At 33.3% G+C, this 17,475-nt stretch overlaps 1 protein-coding gene across 1 annotated transcript in view; it reads right to left on the bottom strand.

The window, feature by feature from the left end:
* Positions 1-6,805: 6,805 nt before the first annotated feature.
* LOC118194752 (sodium/hydrogen exchanger 9B2-like) overlaps positions 6,806-17,475 on the bottom strand; it is a 66,191-nt gene continuing 55,521 nt past the window's right edge. Inside the window, exons 8-11 of the mRNA XM_085815702.1 lie at positions 16,853-16,958; positions 16,611-16,747; positions 9,537-9,614; positions 6,806-7,303 (exon numbers count right to left, since the gene is read on the bottom strand). Coding sequence (XP_085671828.1) covers positions 6,998-7,303; positions 9,537-9,614; positions 16,611-16,747; positions 16,853-16,958 — 627 coding nt within the window. The 3' untranslated portion in view covers positions 6,806-6,997. The remainder of the gene's footprint in view (positions 7,304-9,536; positions 9,615-16,610; positions 16,748-16,852; positions 16,959-17,475) is intronic.

Below are 17,475 nucleotides of genomic sequence, written 5' to 3' on the forward strand. Positions count from 1 at the left end.
TTCAAAATTTGGACAGGCAATGAGAGCACTAAGATGTGATTTTTAAATGTAAACAGAATAGTAACTTTAAGTTTTGCAGTAGTGAACTGCCGGGTGCTACTTTGGTAGACGGTTGTATGGATTTTGGCGACTTTTTGGCGATTTGCCTTTTGGCGAGTAATACAACTTATGGTAAACCCATTGCTGGATAAGTTATTTATGGTAACCGATACTTTGTTGTCATTTTATTAAAAAAATAATGCGTTTTATTATGCATAACTTCCGTGTTTTAAATATTATTTATGGCTTCTAAATATTAAAAATCAATTTAATTTTACATTTTTATTTGAAATAAAAATTGTGTTGTTTATAATATTTTATGTTGTGGATGATGTAATCAATGACGTCACCTTACTTAAAAAGTAATTGGTTTTATTAATATCTATAAATTTAATCTAATGTTTTAAACATTATTTATGGGTGGTAAATATTAAAATAAAATTTAATTTTGCATTTGTTTAAAAAATGATTTTATTATGAATGATTATTTAAATAATTTTAAAACTATGCGTGATGTAATCAGCTCCCTGATTGGTTACTGAATATTTGTGCATTATCGCGCCATTTTAAAATTTTATTATTCATCTCTTCGAATTCCTCGGATTTCAAATGGAATGGATATCTCCGTTTCGAAGACGAATGTTGTTATTGGTAATTACCAAGAATTATTGGTATTGGAATAAAAAAATTGCCCTTTGAGACTTTATTTTGGCCAACCTGTCTTTCCTAATCAAAGATTTATTTATAAATTGTTAATAGCGTTCAAAGGAAATTTTGGAGGAAACCTCGCTAATTGCTTCTTCAATGAAGTGCGAGATATTTGGATAACAGATGAAGATAGTTAAAAGATCCGATTCAATTATGATTTTGATTTTTTTTGTGGTACTTATCAATAAACAAGAGGTTAAATTACTCAAAAAAATGTAAGTACATATTTTTCTTTTATTTTATAATTGTATACTTCAATTTTTGTTAAAAAAATTAATACGCTATTTTCAAAAATTGCTGAGATAATTATTGTCACATATGTTTTAATGTTAATTATATTTTATGTAACGTATTTTAAAGTATTTGAATTTAATAATATTCTAATTCTTTTAAATGTTGGTAGAATGGTATTCAATTTCAGTAATATTTTAATTTAATTAAACTTTGGCACAATGTTTTTATAGCGGTGTTTTTATTCTCTTTTTTGCTATATGAAAGTAAGGTACTTTTCCGTTTCGCCGGCGCAAATCTCGCCAAGCAGAATTTATTGGCGACAACATACAGTATACACATAAAAAATATTAAAAAAATGTTAGTTCTAAGAATTCTTTTTTTTTTTTTTTTTTTTTTGAAGGCATAAACATTTTAATATCGCTTAAAATTTTATAAAAAGCCAATAAATAAAGACAATAAATTTGTAAAAAGACATCAATTTAAGAATTTAGGTACTTTTCCGTTTTGCCGGCGCAAGCGATAAAGTCGCCAATAATGGTACAACCGATGCCAAACGGAATGTTCTCGCTGGTAATCTTTTACGCCTCATTTTCAAAACAAGTCGCAGCTTTTTCTTATGAGATTGATTGTTTCTTTCAATACTGGCATATCATCACATAGAATTTTTATCAGATAGTTCAGTTTTATGTCTAAGGCAATTTTCGGTAATTAAGTCAATTAGGATGCAATCACAGCGTTTACCCGAAGCCGAGAGTATAAAAATGGTAAAGTTAAGGGTTAAATTCATCAATTCTAATGAGAATGCATTAGCGAAGTAAAGCACTGCAGTTTTACATAATTTCTGAGTAAGCTATTCGTACGAATTGAAATATTTCTTGCATTTAAACTTGTGTTCCAAATTAAGATTTAACTTGAAATTAATGTAGATAATTACTGAGAGCATTAGATTTTTGTAGAGTAGTTTACGTAAGATGAGATCGCTTGGGGTCACGTGATATGAACCGGCGAATCAGAATGTTGAACCATAGTAAATTCTTTAATTAATGTCTTTTTACAAATTTGTTGTCTTTATTTATTGGCTTTTTATAAAATTTTAAGCGATATTAAAATGTTTATGTCTTCTTTTTTAAAAAGAATTCTTAGAACTAACATATTTTAAATATTTTTTATGTGTATACTGTATGTTGTCGCCAATAAAGTCTGCTTGGCGAGATTTGCGCCGGCGAAACGGAAAAGTACCAGAATGGTCTATGTTTTCATGGTTCAACATTCTGATTCGCCGGTTCATATCACGTTACCCCCAAGCGATCTCATCTCACGTAAACTACTCTACAAAAATCTAATGCTCTCAGTAATTATCTACATTAATTTCAAGTTAAATCTTAATTTGGAACACAAGTTTAAATGCAAGAAATATTTCAATTCGTACGAATAGCTTACTCAGAAATTATGTAAAACTGCAGTGCTTTACTTCGCTAATGCATTCTCATTAGAATTGCTGAATTTAACCCTTGACTTTACCTTTTCTATATTTTCGGCTTCGGGTAAGCGCTGTGATTGCATCCTAATTGACATAATTACCGAAAATGGCCTTAGGCATAAAACTGAACTATCTGATAAAAATTCTATGTAATTATATGCCAGTATTGAAAAAAACAATCAATCTGATAAGAAAAAGCTGCGACTTGTTTTGAAAATGAGGCCTAAAAGGTTACCAGCGAGAATATTCCGTTTGGCATTGGTTGTGCCATTATTGGCGACTTTATCGCTTGCGCCGGCAAAACGGAAAAGTACCGAAAGTAATAATAGCCTTACTTTAGTACTTTATACTCATAGTAAATGTATTTATTTACACTTGCCTGCCATCTTAAAAAACGACATTTTCAACAAAAAATTAATCTATTACTTTTAACGATATTTATTTATTTATTTTTTTTTTAAGTTTCGAATACTTTACTATGCGTAAAAACAGCGTTTTTCAAAATGGCTGACGATTGTAAAAATCGCGCCAACGTAAATCGCCAAAATCCGTGCAACCGTCTACCAAAGTAGCACCAACCGCCGTTATGTGAACAGAATAGTAAAATGAGATGATAAAATACTAGATAAGTAAAAGCTTAACATAACATAACATCTATGTAATTCATGATAAAATAGCATAATGAATAATAAAATAATAAATTGTGTAACACTTTCCTTGAACACCAAAATTGTCAACCAAGTAAATATATTCAAATTCACTAACAACGGATGCATCATAAACACACTAAACAACTTTCGTTCAAAACTTTTCCACATCTTTCTATTGCCACATGCAAGAAACTGACCTGGGAAGCATTAACTAAATAAAATTAAATGAAAAATTCATAAATTATAAAAATATAATAAAAAATTCCCAAATTAACTTCACGTCATCTGAAATCCAACCTTCTAACACCAACAACAGCTTAACCTCCTGCAAATATTAAACGGTAAAACTTTTAAAAACAACACAGTATTTCAAAATTAAATTAAAAAGAAAAATCTTCTGGCTACACTAAAGTCGCACTCATTACAAGCACCGAAATAATAATAGAGTTTGCCACAGGAAAGCGTAAAGCCGGAAACCACAACCAAATCAAAATCGCGCCAAAATAAACCAAGTTTGGAGTTCGCACCGATTAAGGAAGATTAACCTGTATTTTTACTATGGATTCTTTAAAAGCTAAGCGCTCTCAGTACCGAAGGTTGTTTAGTAGCGCTTTAAACAGTTTTGAGAAAGATGAAAATAATTTAACTAAGAGTAAAAAAATTATATAAATAATTTGATTAATTAGAAGCTTATATAGATAAACGGAGAATAATAGAAAATGAGCTAGCTAACTTTTTAAATGAGATCAGCAGTTTAATGCTGCTGATATGATTGTTTCGCAAAATACAATTCTTCGTTATCCAAAACTTAAATTGCCGACTTTTGACGGTAATGTATTGTAATTTGGATAATGATGACAAGTTTGCATATTTATTACAATTTATTGAAAAAAGATCACTTGCCGAAGAGTTAGTTAAAAGTTTTCTTCTGGGGGTGATAGTTACAAAAAAGCTTTTTAATTACTTTTTTGGTATAGAAGACATTCATATAGAAGTTTGTGAGAGAGCTTCTCTCTTTAATGCTGTAAAAGAATTCGAATCACAAATTTTGTTTGAGAAAATTGTATGACAATTTAGAATCAAAACTTCGCGTGGTAGAGGTTCTTGGAGTTGTCAGAGATAAATATGCAGCTAAGTTGTACTCATTTGTAGAATCGCCATTACCTGATGATACTTTTCGGGCGTTGCGGATATTTAGATCATTTATTCGTGACCACAGAGAGATAGAAGCAAAAGAGGAAAATTATAATAAAAGGGAAAAAGAATAGATACATCGCTTCGACTTAAGGCCTCATTCAATTGAAACATTTAGTGATCGTTAGTCGTGATACGTGATTGGCTTTGGTATTTTGCTTGCTGTTTTGCTTGAAGCACAATGGTCACTCTGAGCTCGCGATCGATCATTCTCGTAGCGATCACTCCGAACTCATCATTCCGCGGCGAAAAACGATCGAATCAATATGGCGGCTATGTTGTTTGTGGTTTCACGAGGGCAGAATTCAAGTGTGCTAAGGAAAATGCTACTGAGGGAGCAGCAATTTATATCAAAGTATAGGATGCATAAGGATCAGCCCGATGCTATTTGCACCACCGGTGAGATTAGCCGCTTAAGCTATTCGCACCAACATTAACGACGCATGCGCATTGAGTTGTCAAAGGGCGGGTTTCTATCTTGGCGTAGTTTATCATTTTTTAAGCGTTGGCGACTTTCAAAAGTTTAGAAAGGAAAATGGGTTCCTTTTCTTATAAAAAGAAGGAACACATTTCCTTTTATTAAAGTATATATAAAAAAAGGCAGACTTTTATGTTCGCAATGTTTATCCTTTTCCTGAACGGTTTGAATAGTTTAAATGACTGATTTGAAGGGGGGGGGCAAAATCGTGTTGACATTTTTTGTACGTCTTAGAATACATTTAGCTTTAAAGATGTGTTTTGCGCAATCAAGCCTTTAAACAATATATCACCGAAGAAAAAATACTGGAATGGTAAAAAAAACTAAGATTCAAATGTTTTAAAATGACCACTGTTTTCTTTTGTCTTCCTGGCGCTAATGCTGCAGCTGAGCGAGTATTTAGCATTGCGAACAGGTTTTGGACTGGTGATAAGCCATAGCTTAAAGCGGACACTTTGAAGGATATGTTAATAACCAAAATAAATTTTGATGAAAATTTCACGGACTTTTATAAGGAAATCAAAGAAGAAAAAGATGTTCTAAGAAATACTCATGCTTCAGAGAAATATAAGATTACTTCGTTAAAATAATTTAGAAGGTTTAAATTTATTATTTTGTTTAAAAATGAATACTGCATTTTGATTTTTTCTTCATTTATTAAAAATATATGTCGCTATTAAAAATAAAATAAAAATTATTCATTTTGAATTTATATATATATATTGACCTACACACCACTTCCACCAGAATAACAATAATAATAAAATAATTTATTTGTAAAAAATATTTAATAAATTTTATATATATATACTATATAGCGTCTCAAATTTGGAACTTCAAAAATCTGGTCACCTTATATAAGTGATGCCAATTTAAGCTAAGTCTTAAGTGATGCCAATTTTTACATTCTATTTACATATAATATATACCCATTTCTCAGGTTTTTTTTCTGCTATTGTTCTATGTACAAAGAGATATGTTTTCACTCAAAAACATCACAGAACTACATAAATTCGGCATAATCTCGGCACCAAAATCCCAAAAGGAGAGAGAAAAAATAGGCGTATGATGTCTTAAGGCAACCACATTACGCTCTATGAGTGTAGAAAGCTAAGTCCGAAATGTCGCTGAAGAAGACGAAAATTGCACAATGCAGTCCACCACTATCCTAAAAGATTGAAATTTTCGTAGGAGAGAATCTAATCTACTGTTATACTGGTGAAAATATCGGAAAAGTGGGAAACTATCTGAGTGTAAGCCGTACGCATACCTTAGTTACAACTTTGGCGGCATCGTGGGTTGCCGTATAAACACTCTTCGGCGACATAGTGCGTTGTCTCTATACAATTATGCTTCTCTTCGGTGCGGATACGGGTAGTCGGAAAGTACCACAATTTTTCTCGAAGCTACCAGAAGAGTTATGCAACCCTATATACGGCTGTATTCAGTCGCTGATTCAATTTTCCCTCCCCTGCATTGGTGAGAATTAAAATTCCAGTTATCACAGTCAGATCCTTTATTGAATTCCTTGATTTATTTTAGTATGTGCAATCAGCGATAATCTAGCATGCACAATATGTATCAAGACATCAAGGTCTAACATAATAGATCAAGACATCAAGGTTAGTCCAGTAAATTAAACACTTCAGTTCGGCTGTATAGACTTTGGTTTCTAATTGATTTTCCTGATATTCCTCCCGTTTTAAGGAGAAGTGACTTTATCTCTGTTGTTTACTTTAAAGCTAATTTAGAATTATTTACCTAGAAGCTATTATTTACTTCAATAAAATGTTTATTTCTTCCTGTTCATCTGGCTAAGTTATTAAGGAGTTATTAAGTCTAGTTATTAAGGAGACTTCAACTGAAAGATTCTGGGGTATACAATATTATTAATCGTATCATTTCGAATGAATTAAACTTTCGGTTTGCAATCGATTTTCGAGGGAAAAAAAAAAAAAAAAAAAGAAAGAAAAGGAAAGAAACGGACTGCAGCATTTTTTAAAATTACAATTAATGTACAGGTTTCAGTAAAATGCATTTATTGCTGTTATTTACAAGAAACTAATGCAAATTATAATACACTCATAAGATTCAGGAAAAAAATTGAGGTATGGCATTCTTATAAAAAATTTTGATGAAAAACTCGCTCTTTTTTATTTAGTATATAACTGTTAAACTTTCAGTGTGGATCTCAAGATTTGTTTTGATTTGCTTCTAAAAGTTTCCTTTTAACAAATTTTGTGCTTTGTGTTGTTCTAATTTTCGTGGACTTTTAAGAACGCTAGCAGAAAAATCTCGTTCGCTGTTTGAAAAGGAGTAGTTTTCTGTACTAGTCCATGAACAGGAACTGTAACCAGTATATCTCCTTTCATTCACAGGACTGCTTTCTTCGTCATCAGACTCCATTGGCTGGTTTTCAACACTACCGTCTTTCTTCAGCAAATAAGGACCAAGACCATTCATAAGCGCTGCTCCAAGTGGCGCGGTTAGTATAATGGAAATAACTGACATCATCAAAACCTGTCAAAAGGCAAACGCTTTTAAGAATATAAAACGTTTCTTTCATTTTGTTTAATGCTACAGTGAGTGCACTGTAGTTTAAATAGAATATGAACACGGCATAAATAAGTAATGTTCTTAAATTTTACTGATTCTCAGCACGCACACAGACACACATATATATGTATATGCTGGAAAACTTTTATATATTGTTGCATGCGTACGGGTTCGTAATAGATTGAATGCACAAGTCTGATGAAAAGTTAATAAAATTTATTCTTATCACAAGAAATAAAACAAAATGCTGAAATGTTTCCTCGCAGATATTCGTACAATATCAAAATATCACATGGTAGGTATATTTTAAATTACTAAAATGTTAAATTGAACACAATTCAAAACAGAGAGAGCTAATCCGATTTCAAAATTACAGCATCTAAGTAAACAACAACTTAGCAAACAACTGAGTTGAGATGTTCTCTCTCTGGCTTTTACAGCTTTTTAAATCGGCCGCACGAGAGAGTTCTAGTAATTTCTCGAAAGCAAAAAGCGTAGAATTACGCTTACAGTTAACATCGTAGTCAATTACAGAGATAAACTTTTATTAAATCTTAAATGCACGTGCTCTTGTATTTTAATTTTTACGGCGTAGCTTTCTCTTAAAATTCGTCATTGCACGGGAAAATAAAAAATAATTTTAATTACAGTTCTACTTGTTAACTTGTTTCACAGTTCCGAGATTCTCTTTACCTCTCATATACTATTGAGCTGAAAAATTAACTTTCTTCAGATGGTACAACGGATAATTTAATATGGGTTAAAATCAGAAAGTACTAATATTTGACTTTATATTAGCAGCAACTGCCGAAGGATGGCCACCACAAAATTAAATAAATATTATTTTCTCTCGTTCACTGCCGTTTGTCATTTTTTGATGGTTACCTCTAATTTTTGCCAAATTATTTTTTTTAATTTTGCCCAAGTGTTTGTTGTGGCAGCTTTAGCAAGGAAGTACCACTGCAATTATGACGAAGAATAAAATTTTAATATTTAGTTACTCTATCAGAGCAGGACTTTAGGAAATAAAATATTTTTTCATTATACATAAAAGATTTTGTTTCAAAATATTGCAATTTGATAAATAACATATATTTTACTGTAGAAGAATGACAGCTGAATGTGCATAAAAACGTTGAATTGAAAAGTATTTGAAGTTTTTTTCTTAAAAATATTGCAGTAAACGTAATATTGAATGTGTATGCATCTTGTTAAAGGCTGCATAATTCTGACGAATTTAGTTTCTTTACGCTAAAAGTGCTCTTAATTCGGCCACCAATGACCAAATGATTAAGAATATAACACATGTAGTTAGACCTAGATTCGAAGTTGGCAAACGGACCGGCTGTATGGGTGTTTTTGTGGTTTTCTTCGTATGCATCGTTTCATTCCCAATTTCACTTGAAAAGTTCTCCACGAAGTCACCCCTTGCTTTAGGCAGATAATTTTCATGTGCTTTGCCGTATCGAATAACCTAACCAAGGTACTCTTAATCTTTTACAGATCGCTGATGCATATATATATGTGCCTAATCGATGCTCCAGCTGATGGTTGTATGCAGCTTGTATGTATGTGTGGAGTTTTATCTTAAAAGAAGGTTAACCCATATTCGAGTTTTCAAGCGCCAGGCCTTGTTTTTTGAATGAAAGATGCGTTTTTTTGTCACTAGAGATAAATAGGGTTTTTGCTTTGTATTGTGTTAGCTTTCAGAAACATTTTCTTTTCCTCGTTTTTGAGGAAGAAATATGAACAGGGCTGCTATTCCGGTATTTAAATTTTTTTCCGTTGTTCCATTTTGATTTATTTTTTATGCTCTTCCGTAAATTAGATTTGTGAAATGTTATGCAGCTGTCTTTGGTAAAAATTCCTTCCAGTTAAAATTGAGCAGTTCGTAGGTAAAACTCGGAGTTTAATGCCAATTCGAAATTCCTCAGCAGTCACCATAGCATTAGCATAACGAACAACATAAGATACCGGAGAAAAATATTCCAATTAAAAAAATACCTTAGGAAAGGAAGTTGACTTTCTTTTAGTCTTATATACAACAGAAGAGGAAAACACACACAATTTCTAAAAGCAACAAATGAAATTAAATTTTAAAAGAATTGACTGCAGGAATTACTGAACTGAATGTTAAATATTCTTTCTACACGATAAAAAATAATATTTGTATTACTGATATTTTAAAGCCGTTTACCTGCTTTCCGTGTGTTTCAAATTCAGTTCCTTTATTATATGTTCTTGAATAATCTAATGCTTGTGATCCAACAGCAGCCTAGGAATAAAGATAGTACATTTTTATATAAACATTTTCATAAAAATAGTTGGCATTCTTACATTTCTCTTGCCTATAAAGCTTTGTACTTCTAAAAATCGATAGTGGCCGAACGGTCGTTGAATATTGGTAATTCGCTCCGGGTTCGAATTCCAATGAATGGACTAGCTGCATGGGCGTTTTCGTGGTTTTCCTCTTGTGTAACATAGATATGAGCCAGATTCTCTTAGGAAATCCTTCGTGAAGATATCCCCTTTTCGCAGATAGCCCTCGTATGCTTTCCAATAATCAAATAAACCAAAACATTATTGATTTTCCCCTCTCCAATTTAATGCCGCTCAGTAATATTCCCTTGTGATTTGTCATTGTGTAATATTTTTAATTTTTAATTTTGTTTTATTTGGGATGTCGAAAGCAATTTCACACAATTATATGTTTTTAAGTGTAAAAAAAATCGTTAAAAATATTTTCATGAATTTTGTTACTTTAGGATCATAATGTGATAATAAGAAATTCATTGAACTAGAACTATTATTTACATTTAATTTATAAGAACAATGTTACGAACTGTCTACGTACCAATATTGAAGTCTGAGACTATTTTCTAGAACATGAAGTCGGAAAAATCTGTGAATAATATCTCATTTTGCGGGGGGGGGGGAAGAATTCATTTCTCATAATACGACAGTGTGCATAGCAATACTAGCGACTTAATTTATTGACGTCAGAAACTTTTTATAAACTGATATTTCATTTTTAATTACAGTAAACTCTCGATACAACGATACCCGATACAACAATAACTCCCTCTACTACAATAATGTTTTGTGGTCCCGGTGATTTTGCATATAAACTAATGTTAATCTCCCCTCAATATTGCTATATTCTCTAGAACAATAAATCTCTGTAAAACGATTTTTTCAATCTAAATTTCAGTATTATTTTCTCCCTTTATAATAATATTTTGATTTTCAAATGCTTTCTTTTTCATTTTCTTTTGTTATTTTTTCCGTCTATTAAGACTCATTGTGGATATTCAACTTATCCCAGAATAAATAGCTATTGTTCAGATTTCAAAACAGATGAAGACCACCCTTTTGGGAATTGGAGTGGGTGAGGGGGGTGAAGTGTAAATGTATGCCTAGTCTCATTTCCCAGTAAGCTTTGGAATTCTGATAAGGTTTAAGGACATCTAGACCTGTCTGGTCACCTTGCCACAGAACAAGTGCCCTTTGTTAGAGGAACAGAGGGAAATGGAGGCGGGGTGTTATTCAGTGACGTACTGAAAAGTGAGTTCAAAGGTTGTTTTAGAGTCTTTAACGATTTTGAGTTCTACGCGAAACATTTGATTTAAACTTTTCTTTCTTTCACGCGATATTGTTCCCTAAGATGGCAGGGCGAAAGCAACTATCTTTTCGAGATAAACTGAACGTTATCAATGGTATTGATGAGGGAATGAAGCAGATTGATGCGGCTAAGAAACATGGATTATCGCAATCTACAGTTGCAACGTTCCTAAAGAAGAGAAAGCAAATCGAAGATGCTGTAACTTCAAATGAAATTAACCCAGAGCGAAAACGACTGACAAATTAAAACATTGATGCTGCTGTTTTAAAATGGTTTCAAGAGATGAGAGCAACAAATGTCCCAATAAATGGACCTTTATTATGTGCAATGGAGCACGGAAATTTGCAGCAATGCTAGGGAACGAAACTTTCAAAGCTAGCAATGGTTGGTTAATGCGTTTTCGAGATCGTCATGGAATAACTTTCCAAGAAGTTCACGGAGAGAAAAAGTCAGCCCCGATAAACGACGCAAATGAATGGCGGCAAAACAAGATGAAAGAAATCTTAGAAAAGTATGCTCCAGAAGACATTTATAATGCAGATGAAGCTGGGCTGTTTTTCCAACTCCTACCCGATCGAACATTGGCATTCAAGGGTGAAAAGTGTTATGGAGGGAAGAAATCAAAGCAGAGACTGACTGTTCTGTGTACAAATAGCACAGGAACGCATAGAATACAACCTCTCGTCATTGGTAAATCATTGAAGCCAAGGTGCTTTAAGAACGTGAAAAGTCTTCCCGTGGAGTATTAAAGCAAATAAGAAGGCTTGGATGACGTCTAAATTTTTTTCCGAATGGTTACAGAAGTTAGACAATGAAATGAAGAAGAGAAAGAAAAAAATCGTTTTGTTGATAGATAACTGCGGTGCTCACACGTCATTTCAAAAGCTACAAAATATCGAAATCGCTTTTTTCCCTGCCAATTGCACTTCAATTTTACAGCCTCTTGATATGGGCATAATTAAGTGCTTCAAAGGATATTACAGAAAACGGTTGGTGGACTCCATACTTGTAAACTTTGGAAATAAAGTAGAAGACCCTTTCAAAGCTGTAAATGTCAAGGAAGCGTGTGACAATATTGCTGGAAGTTGGTGGGAAGTAACAGAAAAAACCATTCGGAATTGCTGGAAAAAGGCCGGTCTTTGTGTTATGGAAGATAAGAAATCTGATAATGATGAAAATTCCATAGACAATGATCTCTCAGATGATCAAGAATGTGTTTTGCACATCAAAAAATCCGTATCCAAACTTGAAACAAGCGGTAAAAAGTTTGGAATTAGTATAGAAGACTATTTAACAGCAGATAATGATCTTATGGTTTTCGCAGGAGTTACTGATGAAGATATTCTCTCTGAAATTACTGATGAGATAGGAAACAATGATGAAGATGATGATGATATTGATGATGATGATAATACAGGTCCATCGCAGTCCTTATTGTCATCTCAGGAAGCTCTTCAATCTGTGAATTCTCTACGGACATTTTTTTCAAGCCTTCCGTCGACAAATGAAGAACATTTTCGTGCACTAGACTCAATGCATACAGTATTGGTGAACTTAACAGTTAAAAAAATCAATAAACAAACAAAAATATTGGATTATTTTCAATAAAAAGTGTTTTCAGGTATGTGAATATTTCTGTGCTTATTTTCTGAATTTATCTTATTTATTTATTTTTTTAGTATTTAAACCACTATTATTAGTATTTTACAAATTTATTCCTTCTAAATATAGACTTAAAAGTAGTATGTTATGCACCTAAAACTAATAATAATAATAAAAAAAAACTCTTATTAAATGCTCAAAATGTGTGGGCCCTCGATATAACAATATGCCTCTCTACAACAATATATTTATTTGGTCCCTAAAATATTGTTGTGACGAGGTTTCACTGTATGTACAAATATAAGTATTTCGCTCTTAAATTTGCGTATGCCCCTTGAAGTTTCAGGAACCATGAACTTTGGTGGCTAATTTTAATCGCATGGGAGGCAAACTTTTGGTGTGTCATTATTTAGAATGTGTATCAATATTTATTAAATATAACTATAGGGACAGGGAAACGCAAAAGTTAGATATCGTAATTTTTAAAATTTAAATATGACGTCACATGAATGAATATTTGCGGCGTTAGAAATATTTTCATAGTTCGAATTACATGTTTAAGACCAACCATTGCAAAAATACGCACTGTATAAAGACTTTCATGGACGTAGTGTGTAGTTCATTTAAGAGTTACTTTTTACGATTACGCAGGCATTAATTAAAGCAAACAATCGAGAGTTCAATATAGTAATGTGATTTCACTTACAAACTTACTTTTAATTCTATGAATAGTTAAACATCATCCAGTCCTACATTTAATTCATGTAACGTATGTTCGTTCAAACCAGAAGTTATATAATAAAGCATGTGCAAAAAGATTAATACAGTGGAACCTCGAATATGAGTTTAATTGGTTCCAGCATTGAGCTCTTAGAGCGAATTTCTCGTATCTAGAAACAAACTTCCCATTGAAAATAATGAAAATCCAGTCGATCCGGTCCACCCCCCCCAAAAAAAAATATCAACACAGAAACAAATTTTCCTAATAAATAACACTGTTAAATAATATAACCGTAGTTCACCTTGAATGAAGAGTCCTGATTGGCGATAGGAATGTCGGGAAGACGAAACGGGTTACTGTGGTGAAGGAGAGTCTCTCTCTGATTCAGGAAGGTTCTCTCTTGAGAATTTTACCCTATTGGAAGGATCGGAATCACTAAACTTTCTTTTAATTGCAGGTTGTTTTACCAAAAGCTTATCTTGTAGAGACATTAGGTCTTTTTTTGGAAGCAAGAAACATGAAAAATTCGCAAAGCCTCCGCCAGGAACCGAACCGCGGACCTCTCAATTACGCGCTGAGTGGGCTGACCACTACACCACGAAGGCTTGCTAAGAAGGCGGGAGAAATAACTTATAATCTAATAACAGCTTTGCCTCCTTTTCAAGATGCCTTTTAAATGCGACACTACACTGTCATTACATAAGTTTATACACTGCTTTAATAGGGTGATTTTCTTCTAAGAAAGTTTTCACTTCTTTCTATTTTTCCAACCCTTTTTTAATCTTACTGAAGAGAGGGCCTCATCCCCTGTTCCCTTCTTCCCTAATGAAAGCTCTTCTACCACCTCTTGCTGCTGCTTCTTGTGAAGTTCTTTAAGTTTATTCGTTGTAATTTCTTCACTATGCTCCTCCACTAACTCATCCAGATCAGCACCATCCACATCCAGCCCCATACTTTTCCCGCAGTGATACAATTTCTTCAACTAGCTGCACTGTGTTGTCTATAGATTCAGGATCGAAACCTAAGTCAGGAATACTCTGAGTCCACATTTTTTCCCATGCTGAATTCAGGGTCCTCACAGAGACTTTTCCCAAGCCTTATCAATGAGGTTTAAACAATTTAGGATGTTGAAGTGATCCTTTTTAAATTCTCTGAGGGTCAGGCTTGTATTTTCAGCCACTTTGAAACAAGGTCTTCGTGCACAACTTCTTAAGGATAGAAATAACTTGCTGGTCCATAGGCTGGAGAAGTGGAGTGGTGGTGGGAGGAAGAAACTTGATTTTTATGAACTAAAATTCCTCCAACAAATTATTTTTAAGCTCTGCAGGATGTGCAGGAACATTATCAAGGACGAGCAAAGCTTTGAGTGGCAATTTATTTTCGTGAAGATATTTCTTCACCGAGGGACCAAAAAACTTCATTGATCCAATCGAGGAAAAATTTCCGTGTTGCTCAGGCTTTGTTGTTGGCCTGCCACATGACCATTCAGTTGGCTTTTCTGCCCCTTCTCTTGAAACACGCAGGTTTTTTGAGTGGTAGATATCCTCTTTTCGCAGATAGCCCTCGTATGCTTTGCAATAAGCAAATAAACCAAACCATTATTGATTTCCCCCCTTCAATTTAATGCCGCTCAGTAATATTCCCTTGTGATTTGTCATTGTGCAATATTTTTAATTTGTAATTTTGAGCAATGGCTTGATTTTACAATCTGCACTTGTGTTGGCGCAAAACAAGAGGATAAGCCTATCTTTCATTGGCTTGTGGCCAGACAAAGATTTCTCCTCTTGCGCAATATAGGTCCTCTTAGGCATTTTCTTCCAAAAAAGACCTGTTTCATCGTCACAATTAAACATTTTCTGGGGAAGAACCTTCTCATTAGTAATAAATTGTAGGATCCCTGGCCGAAATTTATGAGCAGCAGCTGTATCAGGGCTCGCAGCCTCCCCATGTCGCACAAAACTGTGAACATTGGTTCTCTTTTTAAATTTTTCGAATCATCCACGGCTTGCCTCAAATGTCATCTCATCTTCAGTCGACGTATCTGGTGTTTTACGGAGAATGTCGAAGTACAGATTCTTAGCCTTAGCGCAAATGATAGCTTCCGATACCTAATCGCCTTTTAAACGCTTCTTGTTAATCCACACCAACAACAGCTTCTCAACATTTTCTAGGAGTTTTGGACAGTGCTTGGAAGTACCGACGCACATAAAGCTGCTTAATTTCTTTCTTCTTCTTCAGAATATTGGCGATCGTGGATGTCGAACAACCGTAAGTCTTTGCCAATACCGTCACTCTTACACCACGCTTATGTTTATCTATGGTGTTTTTTTTCTTGATTTTAATAGCCATGGCTTCCCTCGTTTTCTTTGCAGCATTATCCAAGGCAACAATCTTCTTGGGAGGCATCCTTAAATAATTATTTTCACGTTAAATGTAAAAAACAATTAACTCACAAGAGGACAAACACGTAGATCAAAGAACACTGAATGATGTAACGAGGGTATTTTCCGAGTCGAGACGGCAAACTCGTCAGTCTGGTTCGTTGCTCGTTACATGAGTCAGTGCTCGTATTTAGAGACGAAGGTTTCGCTCATACTTTCCTCGAATTTCGAATTTCTCGTATATAGAGATGCACGTATCTTGAGGTTCCACTGTCCCGTATTTACTCGCGTATCCCCCCCCTTTAGCACAAGATTCTGAAAACTATTTAGTAATCGCATAATTCCCCTCCCTCAAGACGTTCAAAAAGCAAAATTTTCCAAATTTTAAAATAGATTTGTCAACATAGTGATTGTTCTTGTCTTACTAATAGGTTTGGCATTGAATTTTGGGTGAGTAGCCTCTTATTGTTGAAGAAATAATAGTGAACACCTTCAAGAAAACGGGGATGCTTAATGGTCATAATGTTTCTGAAAATAACTGCACGTTGAAAGACAAATTGAAGAGAGATGACGACGATGCATACTTCATTATTTAATTTCTTTAATACGGGACGATAACATTTGGTAGCAACAATTTGAAAAGAGATTCGCCGTTTATAATATAATGGACGACGCAGAATCCCGTTTGGAGACTAATTACCCATTCTGGCTAACATTCTTTTGGGCTAAAAGATTATTCCTAGAGCGCTTAGTTGAATATGAAGCCGTGCATTAAATTTGATAACCGTTTCAAACCTTTACATCAATTACCAACACGAACAGAAGATTACATTTCACGCTATTTATTTCATATTTTTTAGACAGAAATAAATTATAAATTAATTTATTTAATTATAAATTAATTTATTTAAAACCGTATGAGATAAAAAAAATAAAATGCATTACCTGCACTGTTGCTTTTGAGAGCCAAGAAGTAGAGACAAAAATGACTTCTCTTAAATTTAACGGTGAACATTGCATTGCAACTACTGTGGTCACAACTCGGATAAATATTCCCAAGAGAAGGCTTAATATTCCATAACCTGCAATAAAAAATTTACAGAATTTTAGGAAAAATTTATTTTTGCAACATTAATACCTAATTATATGTGGAAGAACTAAAATTCCAGTTAAAAAAATTAGTATACCTAGATCAGTTTGTAAGCTTTCTATTGTGACTTCGGCTCCTATAAGTCCGAATAAAAATGGCTCAATGAGAAACCAAAATATTCCAGTGATCCAGGTTATATTTTTCTAAAATCAAATGTATAAAAATATATACAATAGCAAAAACCAATCAGTCAAATAACATCTAAATAATATCTGTCATAGATAGCTAACATAAAGTGAATACAGCAAAAATCCAATTACCTGGCTGGGCATTTCTGGATTATCTGACCTTACTGTAGGTAACTTCGTAAACATGATTTAGAATATTATAAAAACGAAAAATTTTAAACAAAATTGTAGATGCATTATTCCTACAAATGTGTTTAGTACAACTGAAAGCACATTATAAATAAACAATGTGCATAATTAAACACTCTTAACTAATTTTTATCTGGAATTAATTTAGAGCATCGTTATTACATAGAGAAGGGGTTCTTAACTTTTGACTAACGGGTATCATCTAAACAAAAACTGAAAATCTTTAGTACCACCACTACATTTCACAATGATTATTTTTCAATTTTTCAGTTGAAATATACAGGGAATACCTATGGGAAGCAATTTTTCAAGTGAATTCTGTGAATTATTCCGTTTTACAAAA

The sequence above is a fragment of the Stegodyphus dumicola genome, chromosome 4, assembly GCF_044657685.1.
Source record: "Stegodyphus dumicola isolate Sdum_Otavi_A_Nest chromosome 4, ASM4465768v1".
NCBI lineage: Eukaryota > Metazoa > Arthropoda > Arachnida > Araneae > Eresidae > Stegodyphus > Stegodyphus dumicola.